This window comes from Parambassis ranga, chromosome 4 (assembly GCF_900634625.1).
Source record: "Parambassis ranga chromosome 4, fParRan2.1, whole genome shotgun sequence".
Taxonomy (NCBI): domain Eukaryota; kingdom Metazoa; phylum Chordata; class Actinopteri; family Ambassidae; genus Parambassis; species Parambassis ranga.
In genome coordinates, this window is record NC_041025.1 from 11890591 (window position 1) to 11909094 (window position 18504).

The 18504-nt window shown below is 39.9% G+C and overlaps 1 protein-coding gene across 1 annotated transcript in view; it reads right to left on the bottom strand.

The window, feature by feature from the left end:
- Positions 1-18504, bottom strand: part of agbl4 (AGBL carboxypeptidase 4) — a 211315-nt gene that overhangs the window by 185347 nt on the left and 7464 nt on the right. Inside the window, exon 3 of the mRNA XM_028403749.1 lies at positions 8779-8903. Coding sequence (XP_028259550.1) covers positions 8779-8903 — 125 coding nt within the window. The remainder of the gene's footprint in view (positions 1-8778; positions 8904-18504) is intronic.

Consider the following 18504-nt stretch of genomic DNA (forward strand, 5'->3'; position numbering starts at 1 on the left):
GTTGGCCAGAGCATACTCAAAGTAAACCACAACAACTACATTCAGTTAAAAGTCTTAAATTAGTTAAATGAAGTTTGGCTGTACATTTGCTGGAACAAATCCTTTAGGTGAATTAAAATGTATGAAATGAAATGCATGTGAGGTCGGTATCTGAAGGCCCAGAAACAGTAGTGAGACCACCAGAGAGACATGAAACATTCATTGCCGATGAGGTGAACAAGGCATCTCCGAACAGGAACTTGAACCCCCCCAGGGATCTGACACAGACACACACACTCGGGCCAGCCAGCTGGAATAATCACTGTTCTGTTTTATTGACATTTAGCTTCTGAATACATATCTATATGCACCAAAGATGGTCAGAGCACAAACACAATTTCAAGACCACAGTCTTGATTTATGGTGTAGTGCTGTGTTGATACTACCTACCACAGGTGCTGCCAACAGATACAGCTCTGCATGAGCCACAGCCTATCACACATACGCACACAGAGAAACACCCTGTACTCTTGCTCCAAGGCCAACGCATTATATCATACTATATGAGTGAATTAGTGACTGAGGGGGTATGCAGTTGCCGCTAGAGTGACTATAAATGTCTCTCCTCACAGCATGCTCTTTGAGCCAGCGTGCCACCAGCAGCTAGACCCCCCACCCAGTGTCACTGCAGCACATAGAGTAAATTAGCCCAACTGGCCTGACCTTACCACATGGGGTGGAAGCACAGTCAAGTATCTGCCTCCAAAATGCAGCAACGGCGCCTGTTTTTTCCCCTCACTGCTTATCAGTTTTTAGATTCACACATAAATGAGAATACATTGCAGTACAATGACATTATTCCTGCAAAAACGGGTAAACGTTGCATTTGTACACATACCATCTTGGGTTTAGAAGGTTTTCCAAATTCAACTTGATGGGTGATTGTAAGAAACCAAACACTCCAAGGCTAAAAGAGACCTGGGAATGCCATCACAAACTTCTCTCCACCTTGACTTCAACCTCAACCCTATACAAATATAATCACTTGTGAAGCTAACTGTACCTTACCACTATGACTTTCTAACACTATTCATTTATGACAGGGATGGATTTGTCCACTGTATTTAGTGTAACATTATACAGTTGAGTTGTACATACTAATCTAGTCTCCCTGTTGATTTGATTACATGAATCCTAATCTGAGCCAGCAGCATTGAAATCGAATCAGCTCCACTGTTTGGGCTAGCTTTAAATGAGGGATGAAATCTTCAAGATGATGGCAGAACGGTCAGTTGTCGTCATTGCTGACTAAAGACAGCAACAGGAAATCTGAATGAGTCATGCTCAGATAGAAACTCTAATCAAATTATTGTAAACTCTTGCAGGATAAAGTTAGATATCAGAGTTAAATAGCTGACTTAATGCTTGGTGTATGTTCTGTTTTATTAAACTATCATTGGAAACAGATAGGGATGTCATAGCAGTGCTCTGAATAGTACATGAAGCTCTGATCTTTTTAGTGAGTTGCTGTACATCTCTTGGAACAGATCTTGACACCTCAATGACCCCAAGTACATGTGATAATTAATGAAGGAAAAAAGTTTAGTTATTTAAGAGCACTAATCACAGTCCACTCTGTGACAATATAGAAACTATTTTAGCCACTTATAACAAAGACTCAAAACTCTGGTATATCTGGACAGACAGTGCACGAATAGAAATAATGTTGATGTATTCTTATCAGATGGTGCGTGTTAAAAGAGTAACTCGTCAGCAGCCTCCCAAAACAATAAAACAGCAGTCAACAGACAGCTTAGCCCATCAGCACACTGTTAAATTACAGCCATCAGCACCCCCCCCCCCCCTCTGGATCTAAACTCTCATCTCTAGCACCAGGAGAACAATCTGCAGAGTAATTAGCCTCCACCAACAGACAGTTACAGAGAGAAGGAGGACGTTTGGCTTGATTAAATTATTAAACCACACAAACAAAAAACAAAAGCAGCATCAAAGAGGCACTGCGGCTCTCCTTCAAAGCTCCTCGCTGTTCCCTAAATACAGAATACAGAGAACGTGTTCTCCCAAGCCACTAGTTGGCATAATTAGCTAAATGTGTGCATTTGTGCATGAATGTGTGTTTGTGTGTATGTGTTTGTTGTGATTGGACCCATTCCTCCGACTGCTATCTAAAATAACCAAGTGGTTAACGACAACATGATGCCAGCCCCCCCCCCCCCCCCCCTTACCCCAGCCTCAAGCAAACACACGTCATACACATCGCCACACATACACATTAAACAATACTCTAATTACAACATTTATATCTCCCCCTTGCCTCCTGTGTCTCCCCAACCCCCAACCCACAAATCTGTGAATCTGGAATTGAATTTAGCCCAAGTTGAGGGCTGCGCTGGCATGAAAAGACTATTTGATTAGAACGGCAGTTGTTTCATTTGTGGTGCAGCAGATTGCAGAGCCTCTCTATCCGGTGTGCAATCTGTATTCATTACTCGGTGTAAAAGGATGATCCATGTCCTGACACCAGGCTCATCATTTCATGCAGATGCACAGCAGCTCCACAAGGCCCTTACCGAGTTACCATAAAATGCCTCCTGCTGAAACCACGGCATTACTCCTCTCGTTCTCCCCTTCTTAACACTTTCCCTTTTTCTTTCCCAGTTTCTTTCCCTCTTTCCTCAATCTCAGCTCATTATTCTCATTTATCTGGTTACTTTTAGAACTGAGACAAGAAAAGCTGTGACACATGAATGACTGACAGAAAATCAATAAAAACCATCGTTACTTAATGTATTGAGCCATGTTTATTCATGCCTTTCTCCCTCTGTTACAGCCTTTCATCTATCTTTTGTCTTGCAGGTACCCTTGTCACCCCAAATCCACCTACCACTTGACGATTCAGACCATCAAAATCTAAGCCAATAAAACCAAAAAATGTTATGTAATGTTATATCATTTTCATGTGGAGAAGTCTCTCATAGTTAAATTAGCTCTTGAATATTCTACTTAACTGTAGCAGCAGGTAAACATTATCCATATACTAACATCATTATCTTTCTAAACAGTCAGAGATCTCTCAAAAGAGCATTTTGCAGCACTTCCCTCCCCTCATCTCTTCCTTTCTTCCCTTCTTTCTGTGTGCATTCATTGCCCTCTCCATTTCTTTTTATTCCCTGCTGTGCCTTGTAACCCTCTACTCTTCATTCAAGGACGGCAAAAGGCCTGCAGGCCCCCTGCCACCCCCAGTCTCTCAGTCAAACCTATCAAAAGATACGCTGCGTTTAAAACTGCCAGGCATCTTGGGGTTTTATTTTGGTGTGTATGAAGAAGATTTTCAGATTTTAATGTGTTTCTGGAAATGCGTGTCTGTACTGTACAGTTGGATGATAATTTCATCTAATTTAAGCCAGCTTTATGATAAGAACCAGAAGGAAGGACAGCTTTTGGATTAAGAACCGTTTTTATAGGGGCAAAAAGTATGTTTTCTGAAGAAAAAAAAGAGTGGTGAGTTGTTTTTTTTCCTTGTTTTGCATCCATTCAGTATTTCGGTGAGTAACAGTAGAGTGTCAGTACCTATTTAGTGATGGATTGTAATTTTACAAAGGACTGCAGTTTTAAGATTGATTGCATTTTCGCGCCACCCAATTTAACTTTACTCATCATACATGTAACCTGCACTGCAGCACATTTTCTGTCTAATGTTTTCAAATCCTGCCCGTTTTACCCAAAGTGAGATGATATGCATGTAAAATATTACAAGTTTGACGACTCCTTTTCTGAGCACTTGACTGCTCTTTGCACTCTATGCCTTGATTCACTAAATTGAGTCCACTTTGGCAGCTTCTCAGTCTGCCATACTGCTGGCCTCTGAATGGCTGACCAACCGATGACAGCCTTGAGTACACAGAACGGCCAAACTACAGAATGCTCTTATGCCCTCAAAACATGTCACAAACTTTGGCATCATGCTGACTATGTTTTATCTATATATTTTTTTCTTTAAATGAATATTATGCTAGATAAGATTAAACGAAAATTTAAATCTGTCTTAAGTAATGCATTGCTTTTATCCTTTCTCAGGTCTCTGGAAATGGCAAGCTAAGAAATGTGCCCAAGTCTTGTGCTGTTTGAATAAAGAGAATCTTAACGCCTAATAAAAAGTGTCTGCTTTATTTCAAAATATGCCCTTAAGCTTTGTACCTCATTTCTAAAGTGAATCAAGCTAAAAATAAGGCAATGAATTTTGATAAGGAACCTTGCGTCAGCAGAGATAACCCAGGGAAAACTCATTTTGCTATCAGGGAGACAATTTGAAAATTTATTCTGTGCTGTTGTCATATCCTTTTGTCCATGTCATTATGAAGTGATCTGGGGAGCATCTGCTCTGACAATAAGGAACCATGCCTTAACAGAATAAGGTCACTTACGATACCCTACACACCCTGACATAACTGTCTGATGTCTAAAATGTCTTTCAAAAACCACACAAGTCTTTCCACAACTTCCTCCTAAGGTCTGAAATTGGGATCCTAAACTTTCTAGGCCTATGTGGTGTGTTTGAAGTGAAATAATCCCTTTGGCACACTCACACAGAAGCTAGTGTCTCTGCTTTGGAGACTGTAAGGAAGGAAAGCTTAAAAAGGAATTTCCAAAGAGGAAGTCCACAAGCACAGGATACATACCTATCTACCTTGTGCCATATGCTGAAGACGAAAGAAAAGGCCATGCAAAGGAATACAAATAAAATGGACCAGAGCACCAGTTGACAAGCATGTAAGTGAGTCTGTGTCTAGAAGACTAACCATTGAGCTGTGTATTCAGCAAACCCTCCCATAAGCACATCCAATGTGCTTCTGCCACCAACCAGCTGTCTGCAGAGCATACCCACGGCCACGCTACGCCAGGAATGATTAGCCCATGTTCATCTATTGGTGCACACTAGAGACCTGTCTGTCCTCTTGTTCTCTATCACCGCTGAAGGACATCACATCAGAGACATGATGGCAGAGACACGAGGACCACCGAAGGGAGATAGGATAAGATGGAGGTATAACAGACAAGGAAAGAAGAAGGGTCCCTAAACATTTCTGCAAACCTAAGAGGACAGGGAGGAGCACGGGTGAAGTTCAATGTGTTGATCTACACAGCAGTGGCAGAGACAGCTAAACTGGAACATTGTCCAGAGTTGATGGTGCAGCAAGCTCAGATAAGGCCATCTATTATAGAGGCTGGCATTGATGTTATACACAGCACAACCAGCAGCCGACTTCCCAGAAGTGTCGCCAACATTCTCTATTTAGGATAGGAGGGAAATAGATTGCTTACACAAACAAGTAATTTCTCGTAAACACACCAGTCCTACTGCTCTCTTTATACCCTCTCTCCCTGCCTCTGTCTGTTCAGCCCAGGCAAAAAAACAAACTATGTACATCACATCCATTACCGTGCAGCCATCTCATCTCATCTTTGTTTTTCATGCACTCTCCTTTACTTTTAATTATTTTTAATGATGTATCTTCAAACTGATAAGTAAATTGCACGTTTAGAAAATTACACATTGTAGAGAATGTTTGAAGACCTTTTAAACCCAATTAGGCACTATGACATGTGTTTTCTGACTCATACTGCACTCATTTCTAGAAACCTCTAGCCCAGTCACATTCTTTGGAAAACAGAAGATGTAGAAAAGTGAGACTGTCTGACTAGCGTCACCAACACTGTACTAGTTTTAACATCCTATTTAATGTTTTATTTCCCCCTCGACAAATTGCATAACATCATTAATTTGAATAGGTGTGCACTGTCTGAAAACGCCAAGTGATGATAGCTCTTTAGGGATTTTGTGTAACACATGGCCTATTCTTCTTTGGTTTCGTCTTTTTTTCCTGATTATGGAGAGTAACTGCCCTACACTGTGCTTTCCCTGGACAAGTGAGGCTTACAAATCACCCCTGCAGCAGTTGGAGGAGTTGAAGGCGCAAGGTTTTACTGCCTGTCTTCTATGAATGGCTCCCCGAAGGCTTCTATGATAATAGCTCACAGCCGTGCCCTTCACGGAGCCTGACATCAAGCACTCCCCTACAGCAGAATGGAAAGGCGTATCAACCCACTCAATAGGGTGTCATATCAACTCACCCACCGGTTCTGATCACAACATAGGTAGAAGCTTGAATGAAATAGTGGCAGCTGAAACTTACATGTCAAGTTGAAATGCTTTGAGTTTTGACATTAAACAGCATTTTTCAATCAGCTCTTTTTACTGACTTTTTAAACTATGGTAAATGCAACAGGATACAATTTATGACTGAATATGCAAAATAAATTACAGGATTATCCCTCATCAGCATATGCCCTGCAGTCATTGCTAATATTCGTATGAGGGGAAGGTGAGGACTGGGAGTCACTATAGAAAAAAATGTTTAATAGTGCTACAGCTGACATTTAATAGCATTTTTCAGTCACATGACTTTATGTTTGGTTATACAATAAAATTAAATGAGATAATATGACTGAGAAAACATATTTGTAAGTGGTTTGAACTGTGATTGCAAATGGACTTCAACAATTGTGTTTCAGTTTGAATGTTGTGTCTGCTCAAATCAAATTTAGAAGCCACTTGTTGCTTAGGTTAAAACACAGAAAGGAAGAAATACTGAAACCAAGTGGCTACAAGCTAACAGCTGTTGGACACCAAACAACAGTCATACTTGGTAGTACCTGGACAATCTGCTTAAAACTCATTCTTAATATGTTAGACATAATATTATGTATTATTTTTTCACTTTGCTGTAATTACATCAGAAATTTCAGTAAACTGCAGAAATTAAACCTAGAAAATATAGACATAGTTAATGGGTGCACAAGAAAGTCACCTAAACAGATCATGTTCTTGCAGTGAACTTCTGTTTAATTCTGTTTTGTTTTAGAAATAAAAACATTAAAACCAACCAAAACCTAAAATGGTCACATGGTCCCAGTTATTTCAACTAACATAACCAGAATTGGTCATAGCTTTTTGAGGTGAGTGAGTGGTTTGATAAACACAAAAAAGGAAGGACATACAAAAAAGAGACATTCATCCATCCAGCCATCCATCATAACCGGTGCTACGGTGAAGCCAATTTCCACAAAGCTGCTAAGCTGATTGAGGCAGACCAAATCTGTTTCACCAGCTTACATTCCTTCAAAATGCCCATCTCACTTCCAATATCACGGGCTTTTACTGTTCCCCATTCCCTTGGCTCAGGCTGAGAGTTAGCAAGGCTTAGCTGGATGAAACACTCCAACAGCCCAGTTCTTCCCTGGAAACCACTGATATCTCTATAGTGCAGCTTCTCCCCCATACTGTAGCTACACTTAGTTGGTTTATTTACTCATGCTATTATTCTTTGTCTATTTAATTTCTCTGCATTAATTTTTGTTTCATACCATGCCAATATTACAACCATTAGATGTAAACTAAAGATCTATGTGAATTGTGATGATTCTAGGCACAGTGTAATCACAGAGTCTGTATACACACACCTAGGCAAAATGCAATGGCAGCACCTAGCCACCACACCTTCTAATGGAGTAGATTAAATACACACAAGACCTCTTTGAAGAAGGAAATTGGACAGATAAGAAACAGTTTTCTATGGAAAAAGCTTGTTGGGGGTCCTATAGAAAGTAAGCATTGAAATCTAATGGCAATAGTACTTATACTAAGTATAAGTAGTATAATAGTACTACTTATCTCATCTGTGAGCAGACTTTTGCAAAGTTTAGAGTGTGTGTTTATATATAAGATGTTTATAAATCTTTAGTTATCATTGTGTTGCGTCCCTTTCCCTCTGTCTCTCTCACGCTCTTTCTGTCATTTTGCCACAACAGCAAATATCCTGTTGGACCAAGCTGCAGGCTGCTCGTGCTGGTCTATCTGGCCTTGGGATCGATGCGGCTCCAAGCTGAGGCCTTCCATTCATCTCAGTGCCATAAAATGTGATTAGTGCTGACTACAGCACTGCAGGGAGATGGGCTGATAGGCCTGATAGCCTCAGATAGCTGGACACTTCGCAGGAAGACAGCACCAACAGCATGCTGTGGAGTCATCCTCATCCTTTTTTCTACCTTTTCTTTTTCTTTTTTCCTCTGTCACTATCTGTTGGCTTTTCCCTCACTCTCATTTTTCTTGATCTAGTTCTCCCTCCATCTCTCAATCTTACTACCTCTGTCTTTATATACTTTATTATTTTTGTCTTTATGCTTCTTCCCTAATGTTTTACAAATTACACAGCAGCAAAGTTAAATACCAATATTTTCATTCTTAACTTCTTTGCATTCTGCAGTGTAATGTTTAAATGATAAAATAATTCCTCCTATCGCAGAGGCCACACTCACTATAACCACATACAGTGTATCTCTGTGGCATGTGACCACATCCGTCAGCCAATCAACGGTCATAAACTCGCAAGTGGCAGAAAGAAAAGATGTAAGGTTCTGACAGGAAGCAATGAAATAAATAATTCTCATTTCTTAGTAGTACATTTGAGCAAGGTTGTACATGTGAGCATGTGAATTAAGTTTTTGTGAAATAAAAAGGACTTTTTAAAAATAAAAAAACTGATGTCATAATTTATGATGAGTTTGCATATAATGTAGACAGTAGGTGAGATTTGGAATTCACAACGCAGATTTTTTTCTAAACACATTTTGCAAAATATTTGTATAAAATGTTGCAGGACTGTTTACATGTAACCTTAATGTTCACTGTGCAGAATGTGCACTCGTCAGAACACTAACCTGTGTCTCCCGGATGTTTTCCACAGTGAAGTTGAACCAGACCCTGAAACGGGGGTTGCAGGTGTCAGGCCGAATGAAGAGGTCAAATTCAAACTCACTGATGTAGTCAACACGGCCCAGGTTTCCTGCAAAAAAAAAAAATAAAGCAGCCTTCAGTAGTACATTGGTTCCTTGAATTAAACTCTGTACTAATCTATACTGTTCTAACATGACTTGAAGTGCTTTTAGGCACAAAAACTGCACAACTTTCTGTACCAGCAATTCTTAAAGCCAACATACTGTTCAGAGTATAAAATACAGATGATCAGTGGAAGTATAATTAATCCAACCGGAACCATTTCATGGTTCCCAGTTCTCATGGCTGTCTATAAAATAGGTGGGAAGCAGATGATGACAGCTATACTAAATACAAGCCCATATGTATTCTAATTTAGTACTTCTATATAGAAACATATGCAGTAGACACCCTTATGGGTGATGCTCTAATTGATGACTGTTAAAGTGAAAGTGAGATATAAAAGTGTGTTAGTATTATTATTGGAGCTGAAAATTGACTGTTGACATCTAATGTTAACTGACTGGTGGGCTTAACTCAATACATGAACGTAGTCACTCACTTTAAATGTTGAACTAGACTGCTGTATAAGACCAGCAGCTGCTCAAAAGTCAATTTTGCTGGCAAACTAAGTAGACCACAAGGCTAAAACTCCCACATAACTCTATATCAGGGCATCGGGGTACTGTTGACCACCTGGTGGCAGGTACCATAGCAGCAGCATGCACACACAGAGACACACTTATAGACATAGCTGATTATAGACAGATGGGCTAACTACCACACTGTCAAAGTAGATCCCTCTCCTTCTGCCATCGGACAGCTAATCCACAAGTCAGCTTGCAGCGCACACACACACGCACACAGAAACCAACCCATTTTGCTCTGCTCCACCGGAACTATACACAAAAGTGCTATCATTGGTTAATATATGATTGCAGAAAAACGCCAGGCGCTCAGCACCAAACAACACCAGCGTTTTGTTTGAAATGTTCAGTTCTCAGTTACAACATGATATACAACAGCGATCCACAAGCAGTAACAACAACTTTCAATACCTGTGTAAAAACAAGCTGCTTACTGTTTTGTATTTACATTACATTATTTGAAGCCCTCTTCCATTTGAAGTAAGTGGCGTCTCATTCCAATTCAAAAAAATCCTCTTATTCATCTGGACTCTGGTAAATCTACCTGCCAATACCTGCCAATACAACTAAAGAATGCAAGACAGACCACATGAAACAGTTTGAGAGATGTTTCATGTGCTGATGAAGATTTAAGAGACCTATGTCTCTGTCTATGTGCCTGGATGCATGTAAACAAGTTCTGCTTAAACTGTATGGGATATGTAGAACATAAGAGTAGAAAATAAGTTAAGTCTTTCCACAGATACACTTACCTCACTGTTCATTTGGCTCTAAAAAAAACACAATCTTTAGATCAATAATATCAACAAAGAGAAAGGTGCCTGACATGTTCACTGCAATACTGCCCAGTGCTTGTTTGTTTTATAGCCGGCAAGCTAGGAGAAGTTTCATGGCTGGTGAAGGAATTTCAAACCATTTAACACAGATGAAGCTATAAGAAAGGAGCGCACCAGATCGAGTTGCAGCAAGCAAGCACTGGCAAAAACACAGGAGATAGACGGCGGAGCAGCATCTGCTCCAGACAGATGTGACATTGAATCGATCATCTCTCATACCGACATCACAGCTATTCACAGAGACGACGATGCCAAATACAGCCTATTAGACCAAGTTGAAAATAGCCTCCAAAGGTCATCCCTTCTATCAGAGTCTTAGCAGGGTTATTCAATAATGAAAACACAGTCAGCCCCTGAGCACACGTAAATTATTTAAAGTATTTTGGGCCATTGATATTGTATTGGTAAGTTTAGCCAGTCACTGCTTTTAAACCATTATAAGAAATCAATAGGTTAATTTGTCACCACTGTGAAAATCATCCCAAAACATAACTTGTTACACACCAGAAGACAATGCTGATGGTTGTAATAACGTGGTTGTAAATAAGTATTGTTTACCTTTATAAACTTACACAAACAGAAACATAGAGACCAATTTAATATCAGTCTGCTGCTGCAATGAATGCTGTAGTATGGACAGCGAAAGACAGTGCAGCCATGGGCGGATGGGTTATTGAGCCTGATGCTGGAAGGCCTGACGTGAGAGATGGCTGTAGCCTCAAGGTTAGAATTACATGTTCAGCCCGCAGAGCAGCGGGGATATGACACGCCATTGATCCCAGTTTTAATTTTATGGTGGCTAACTCCAGATTCAAACGCTTTGGTGGGCTGGTAGCCTGACCCTTTTAATCAATCCTGTATCATTTAGTATTTAACTACCATTAACGCCTAGCTGAGTTTTCTGAAATGCCTACAGAAAGCGTTAAAGATAAACCAGAAGCTAATGTTGAGTCTGTGTGATGTTAAATAGAGATGTACAGATCACTAAATTTGTCACAAAGGATTTTACATTTCTTATGCTGTAGACAGACTGTATTAGTGTAACTAAAGCTAATGGGATAGAATAAGAAAGAGAAAAAGGACACAATTTAGGGTCCTTGAGATCTCTTGCATAATTCTTCTTGTGTATTATCTTTCTCCATATTCTTCTTCAGTGGTGTCTTTGCAGGTTATGTTGAATATCAATCTTTGTCCTTGGGGGAAAACTAGTGCAGCGTTTAGACATTAACAAATTGGTTTTCAATGAACAGCTTAGCCCTGCTGGTGTAGCCCAACACAACACAATTGCTGGTTCTGAACAAGATTTTACACATGACAGCCTCTCCTTTAGGAAAACTCTGAACAAAACCCTCTGTCTTCCTCTATATTTGTCTGTCTCTCTTTCTCTCTCTCTCTCTCTTGCGCTCTCACACAAGAAAACAAATGACAAAAATAGAATCATATGAAAAATGTTTCAGTTGAGGTGAAAATCACACTATGCTGCTGCTAAAAACAAAAGAGTCAGTAAAATGGGTATGAAACCTGCATCATTACACAGGGCCATTGGCAAGTAAACAGGGTGCAAACACGACTTGGCCAAGTGGACAGTCAGTCATTCACACATGGGCTCCCAGTGTGTGTGTGTGTGTGTGTGTGTGTGTGTGTGTGTGTGTGTGTGTGTGTGTGTGTGTGTGAGGGAGGGAGAGAGAGAGAGAGAAAGAGAGAGAGAGAGAGAGCTGGAGAGGGAGCAGAAGAACCTGGCTAATGTAATCCCATTACGGAGGTACAAGAGGGAGCAGTCACAGTGCTCAGCCCACACAATGGGCCGGCCTGCAGCCTGTGGCTATCAGCTGGATGGATGGTTTCTGCCATGCAGATGGATCATCGCAACAGCAGCAGCAGCAGGCCTGCCTGCCTGCCTCAGGCCTAAGGTGGAACTCACTCACACAGCCAGCCATTAGAATAGTAATAGGCAGTTGTTTCAAAATGAAATAGACTCTGTGGTTACATTGCTTCCTACTTAGCAGAAGTGTGGGATGTCAAGTCCTAACTCTTGCATATTTTCAAGTTTAATCACATGAATTCTCCATAAACTGCCCAAAGATAAATACCTCAGCCTCCAGGTTGTTTGCCTCCACAAAATAGTATGTTTCTCTAGAGGGGGTTACTGATGTTTCTTCTGTTGATAGTATTAATACTTTTTCAGTATTTTAAGACAATCTCACAAATTACACTAGGCTAAACAAATATAATAGTGCCATTTGTAAGATTCCTTTATAACACTGAAAAACCGATAATACTATCAACAGTAACCGCTGTTACTAAGCAATGTATATTAAGTTCTATCAGTCTTTTCAGTCTTCTCTGGGTGTAATAAGTACACTAGTAAATATCTTAATTTAACCCAATCTATTTTAACCTAACTCCTACAAATCCACACATACGCACACCTCCATTTAAGATAATACATTCAATTTTTTGTAGCTGGCATAGACTAGGCCAAAACTGTGTTTAAAAACGAGACTACAGAGAGATTAAAAGAGGTCTGTACTGCTGAGGGAGACCAGCCAGCCACCTTTTAAACTTATTTTTTGCTGTGTTCCATTTCATTATTGGAAAACACATCAGTTTTTCCCCCGGCTGCTATGTGGTGTAGGGAGGATTCCTGGACACAGAAGAGGGGGACTGATAAAGATAGAATTGATTCCACCCAGCAGCAGCGACAGCCATAGTGTAGGGGGCTCATTTTAGACCTGCAGCTAAATGTCTGGTTTTACTCTATCTCTCTCCCACTGTCTCTCTCTCTCTCTTTCTCGTCTAAAGGCAAAGTTGTCACCGAGGCAACATCAATCTGTTGCCTCATGGCTTCTCAAAGCATGCCTCGTCACTTCATGTGCAGGCAAGATTAAAGAGGTCATCTCAAAGTTTCCACAATCTAACAACCTAGCAGGTATAATAAAAAGCAGTCTACCTTTAAGGTACTTCAGGTGCTTTTAGAAAACACCTTCCAATATTGGCTTCTTCAAGCTAGAACCAGCAGCCAGTTAGCATGGCATGGCATTAGGACTTAAAACAGAAGAACTAGGATTTCAAACAGTAGCTGTATTAATAGCACAATCTCCTGCCTGATACTTTCTCTTTAATAGTCCAAGCAACAAACGTTCATGTGAGCGGCTGGATCAGCCCAACCTCACCAAAACAACACACAAACATCAATGTTAGTGATTGAGTGTTTTCTTGCTGTTACATGAATCTTAAGTGAACACTTCAGTCAGGGCAGGAGGCACCATGGTCACTATAGTACAGAGAAAATGGCAGAGAAGCTTGTTGCAAATCAGGAGAGGTCTTGGAGTGTAAAGGCCTTCAATGTACGAGACAGATCAGCAAAGTTTTTAATCAGCTTCAGACCAATATCCTGGCAGGAGTAGTGAGGTTTGCATAGAAAAAAAATCATGACAACACTATGGTACAACAGCTTAAATCCTTTAAAGATTTGCCTTCAGCTGACTTTATTATATTTATTATATGTATATATTTTAATATATATTCATTTAAATCTAATATAAAAAAACTTGTTGATCTCTAGTACATCTAGAGGTGCACCCCATACACACACATTAAGTATTTGTAAACCTACTGTGGAAATTGTTGTGAAAAAAATCAGAATATACAACAAAACCAGGATAAGAGCAGACAATAAGAAGGGACAATAAGGGGGAAAAAATCATATTGTTATGAGTCCATCTATGCTTCAGTGAGCTCCTCGTTTCAATATAGATGAAGAAAGCTAGGCCTGAGGACAGCAGTGAGATATGCAGGCAGCCCACACATATCTGATGATGTACAGGCCTGCCTGCCCATTCTAAAGAGAACACATTTTCCAGCTACCATTTTATAATTGTATTTTTTCCCTCCAAAAGGCCCTAGAGCTAGAATTGTATGCTCCATCTGAAGCGGCTGGTGTAGTAATGGGTCATAGTGATGCATTCATACTAGGACTGGCTTAATTGTATTATCAATCTCATCCAGACAGTGCTTTAGCCCCTCAGCTCTGGACATGCTACTGTCAGGCACTCCACATTAGTACTGGGAAGTGAACTATGAGGAATTGCAATCTCTACTTTCATCTGTTTCTCAAGCTTAAAACGGAAGGTTAGCTGGTTTAATGTTATCAGAATTTGGTCACTGCAATTTATGGGTTCTCATGCTCTTTTGTCATTGTCTATTTGTCTACCCATCTGTCTATCAGTCTCCCTCGCTCACTCTCTTTATCTGTTGCTTTGGTGTGCACTGTGTGTTTGTGGCCACTGAGTAAATACAAGTCTGTTTCATGCTATCTTTCAAAAAGTTAATTATGTTGAGCCCAACAAAGACTATGGCAGTGGGACAACTGCCCAGGTCAGCTCTTTGTTGTTCTGTCTTATTTTGTGTCTTCGTCTTCAACCATGCTTACTCTCGGCCTTTCTCTACTCTTTCTTTTCTTGGGGTAACTCCCTGCTTCTTCTTTCTCTCTCTTCTTTAACAGCAGCTCCACAAGTGGAAAACAGTTTTGAGATAAAAGCACAGAGAGCTTCGGAGTCCTTCGCAAGCCTAAGGCAAGGAGAAGGTCAACAGGCTTGCTAAGAAGGGCTGTTATCATCTTGGTAACATGTTATCGGAGAGCCTGCAGTAGTGTTTATTTACAGTTATTGCTCCCTCTGGGTGCACACTTCAACGCCTGGGGCTGACTGCTCTGTAATGAGTTCAGGAACACAGGGAGCCGATTCAAGAAAAGAAGGGAAACAAGGGAGGCAAGAAAACACTTGCCAATAACCAATAGGTCAGCAAGAAAAGAAAATCAAAGAACAGAAAATTCTGGTCTTAGAAAATGCAGGAAAATTAGACAAAATAAAGTGTTGGTCTCTCACATGCGGTTTTTCCTTTCCTGTGCCATTCAAGAGAAAGCAAATCAACCTGAACTGTGGCTTCTCAAAAGAGGTACAATCCAGTTAATGCAGGACAGCCGTAAATGGATCTTGACCTGAAGTAAACTGTATTTGTTCTCAGAAAAGGCCACTGCTCGGACTTAAAACACTTGATTTCCATCTATAATGTCCAGAATAGCCTATGTAATTTACTTTTTTCCAAGGGTGCTTTTCTGTCTGTTTGGTTGACTAGTACCAGTTGTGTGCTCTAATAAGATTGGTCTAATAGGCTGAAAGAATGGTGAAGTGGCAAGAGTCAAAGTTGGGCAAATCAGGAGTGTGTGTGTGTGTGTGTGTGTGTGTGTGTGTTTAACAGTAGAAAAGCTCTTCTTAGGGAACAGCATTTGAGGCTTTCACCAAGTCCTACTATTGTCAGAAAGAACAGAAAATGAAAACAGCAATGCTGAATACAATTCAAAAGGTTTGGCAAGAGATCAAGGAGTTTTTCAGCAATCACGTTGCCAAGCACTGCACCCAATCATTGTGTAATTAAGAAGAATTAAGATAGGAGAGCAATATACACATATATGCCAGAGTCACAAAGTGCAAATATGAATTCTGTCTTATTTCCTAGAATATACCATAAAAGTAAATCCATCCTATGACAACCTAATCCCCTTTCATACCATCGGATATGGAAGATTATGAGACATAATTTGGTAATTCAATTTAGACATAATTCATCAGAGCTGAAGAGCGCAGGGCGCTGTTTGGGATGAAGTTTCTCTGTCTCAGCAGGAGGTTGAAGATGATGCCAAGTTCATGATGCAGAGATGATAAGTAAAGTGACTTCATTTAGAAAGTAAGAACAAGTTTGATATTGTAAAGCAGAACTAAGGCATAAACTATAATAAGCAAGCAACAAAAATACAGCCAATGCATACAGTTGCTTAAATCAGATTTAAGCTCTAGTTAAATATGTCAATAGTTTGTTTTTACTAAAAGGTTGTCGTATCAGAAAAGAAAGATATAAGAAACAACAATACATTGCTTTCTTACAGCTACTACCTAACTATATTTCACATATACTGCAATTATATAAAAACATTAACATATATGTGTTCCTTGTATGTAAAATATAAACTATATATCAGTGGACAACTGATCAGTAGTGTGTAGTCTCTTCGTAGACGTCCCCTCAACCTCAAAAGTAAGAAAAGAGGTCAACAGTCACACAGGTGTCAAACTCAGCAGAGATGGAGGCAGTGTGAATGCAGGTATTAAAGCACTGGATCAGACATAAAACATTTTTTTCTAACTGTTTCATGGGATTAACATACTGATGCATAAATACATATGCCCACATCTGAATACTGGCAAGTGGGCAGTGCAGAAATGAGGGTTTAGGGTTTTTCTTAATGCACTGCAAAGCTATTCAGTTTGTCAAACTTTAATGTATTAAAGTGTGCACTGTGCTAACAGCTGTTAACATGTTATATGCTCATTGATGCACTATTCTTATCACAATTTGTATTCAGAATGGTCAGTATATACCTTGGGTATTTGAGCATCAATGAAAACTAAAAAAAAACATCTTCCAACACGTTCATCAATAAAATATGTTAAAAGTGTGCATAGAAATAAAATCTGCTAACAGCTTTTGGCCCCAAGAAATAAATCTCAATACCTGTTACTTTGAGCAGAAGACCTACGAGATAGCTGCCTGGATTCAGACCAAAACTCTGCTCGGTATTTTACCCTTCCCCATGTAAGTATATTCTGTACATGAATTTGTGTTATCAAACGAACCCTGGCACATCAATGAAGCTCATCTCAGAAAGAGGTTTTCTAAATAAATCAGGAGAACAAACACAGGCAGCTTGAAATATATGAACTGGTAAAGCATTACAAATCCTTGCCATTTTCCCAAACTGCAAAGTCTTGCCTCAGATGAAAAATGAGACGTCTGCTCTGAAACTGTGTTTATGCGTCAGGAATTGCTTGGAAATGAATTACTGGATGAATCACTGGAGCCTTGTGCGCAGAAAGCAATGCAGAAATTTGGTTGTAGTAATGTTCACTTACAACACTTGTATCAATGTGCTAGAGGCAGGCTCTACGCCTGTGAACTGTGCTGTTCCAACACACATTCAGGACACAAAATAGCCCATAACTTCAATTTAAAAACAATGACAAAGGTAATTGTCTCACACCACATATCTTAATAAAGATAGAAAAACAATACAATACATTTTTATGTTTACAAACATCCAGTGTTTAAATATTACTCCCCTCAACCTTTCCAAATCTCACAGCCACACTGTGTATACAGTTAATAATAAAATCCTTTCATTACTCAAATTTTCCAAAACAAGCCTGCTGCTGCTAGCATTTGGTGACATTTTGAGAAGATGAGGTTCTGGCTGAGTCTCCTATGTATAACTCATATCAGAGCCATCAACAATTAACTTACAAAACACTGAGGTTGTTTATACTACCTGCTGGCATCTCTGACCAGCCAAACTGAGCCAATGTGTTTACTCAGTGATTAGACATGATATGCAAAAGGCACAAATATGAAACAGGATTATCACTGCATTTCATGCAATGCTACTGAAAGTACTTTTTACCTTTAATGGCACAACACTCTGCCAAGTCTCAATGACCATATGATAAGGGTCAATTGCTGTCTATAGTCATTGTATATTGTATTCAAATTAAGCTGCAATAATAAACATGTTGCTTTGTAATTGTACATTGATCATCCCGGCACAACAATGGATATGTTGTCCAGCAAAACAACCTGTATACATGTTATATGATGAATTTTGCAAACAACTTCCCTTTGAAACAATCAGCAGATGGACTTTGGTTGCTAAAATCATCAAAATGTCCTTTACAACACTTGTTGCAGCAGTTGTGGCAAATGGATGAAAGACAGCTCATAGCGGTGGGTACCAAACTGTACATGAAGCCAAAAAAAATTGGTACAGGAAAGGCTTTTTGTGTGAGATATGTTAGACAGAAAACATGAAAATAAGACAATGTCGCAGACCTGTCTTTGAGCCATCAAATTCACAGCAATGTTGACAAAACTTTAATTGTGTCAGGGTCCCAGCGTGAGCCAGGGCGGTTGCTTTGTATTTTGTTTGATTATGTTTGCCTTTAGTTCCGGCCTTATTTTGAAATCTCTGACTCCCCTCTCATTTCAGGTGTCTTGACTGCCCCCTCCTCGTGTTCTCCCTCCTTCTCCTGGTGATCACCTGCTTCTCCCTAATGTGCCTCACCTGTGTCCCTTTGTCTGC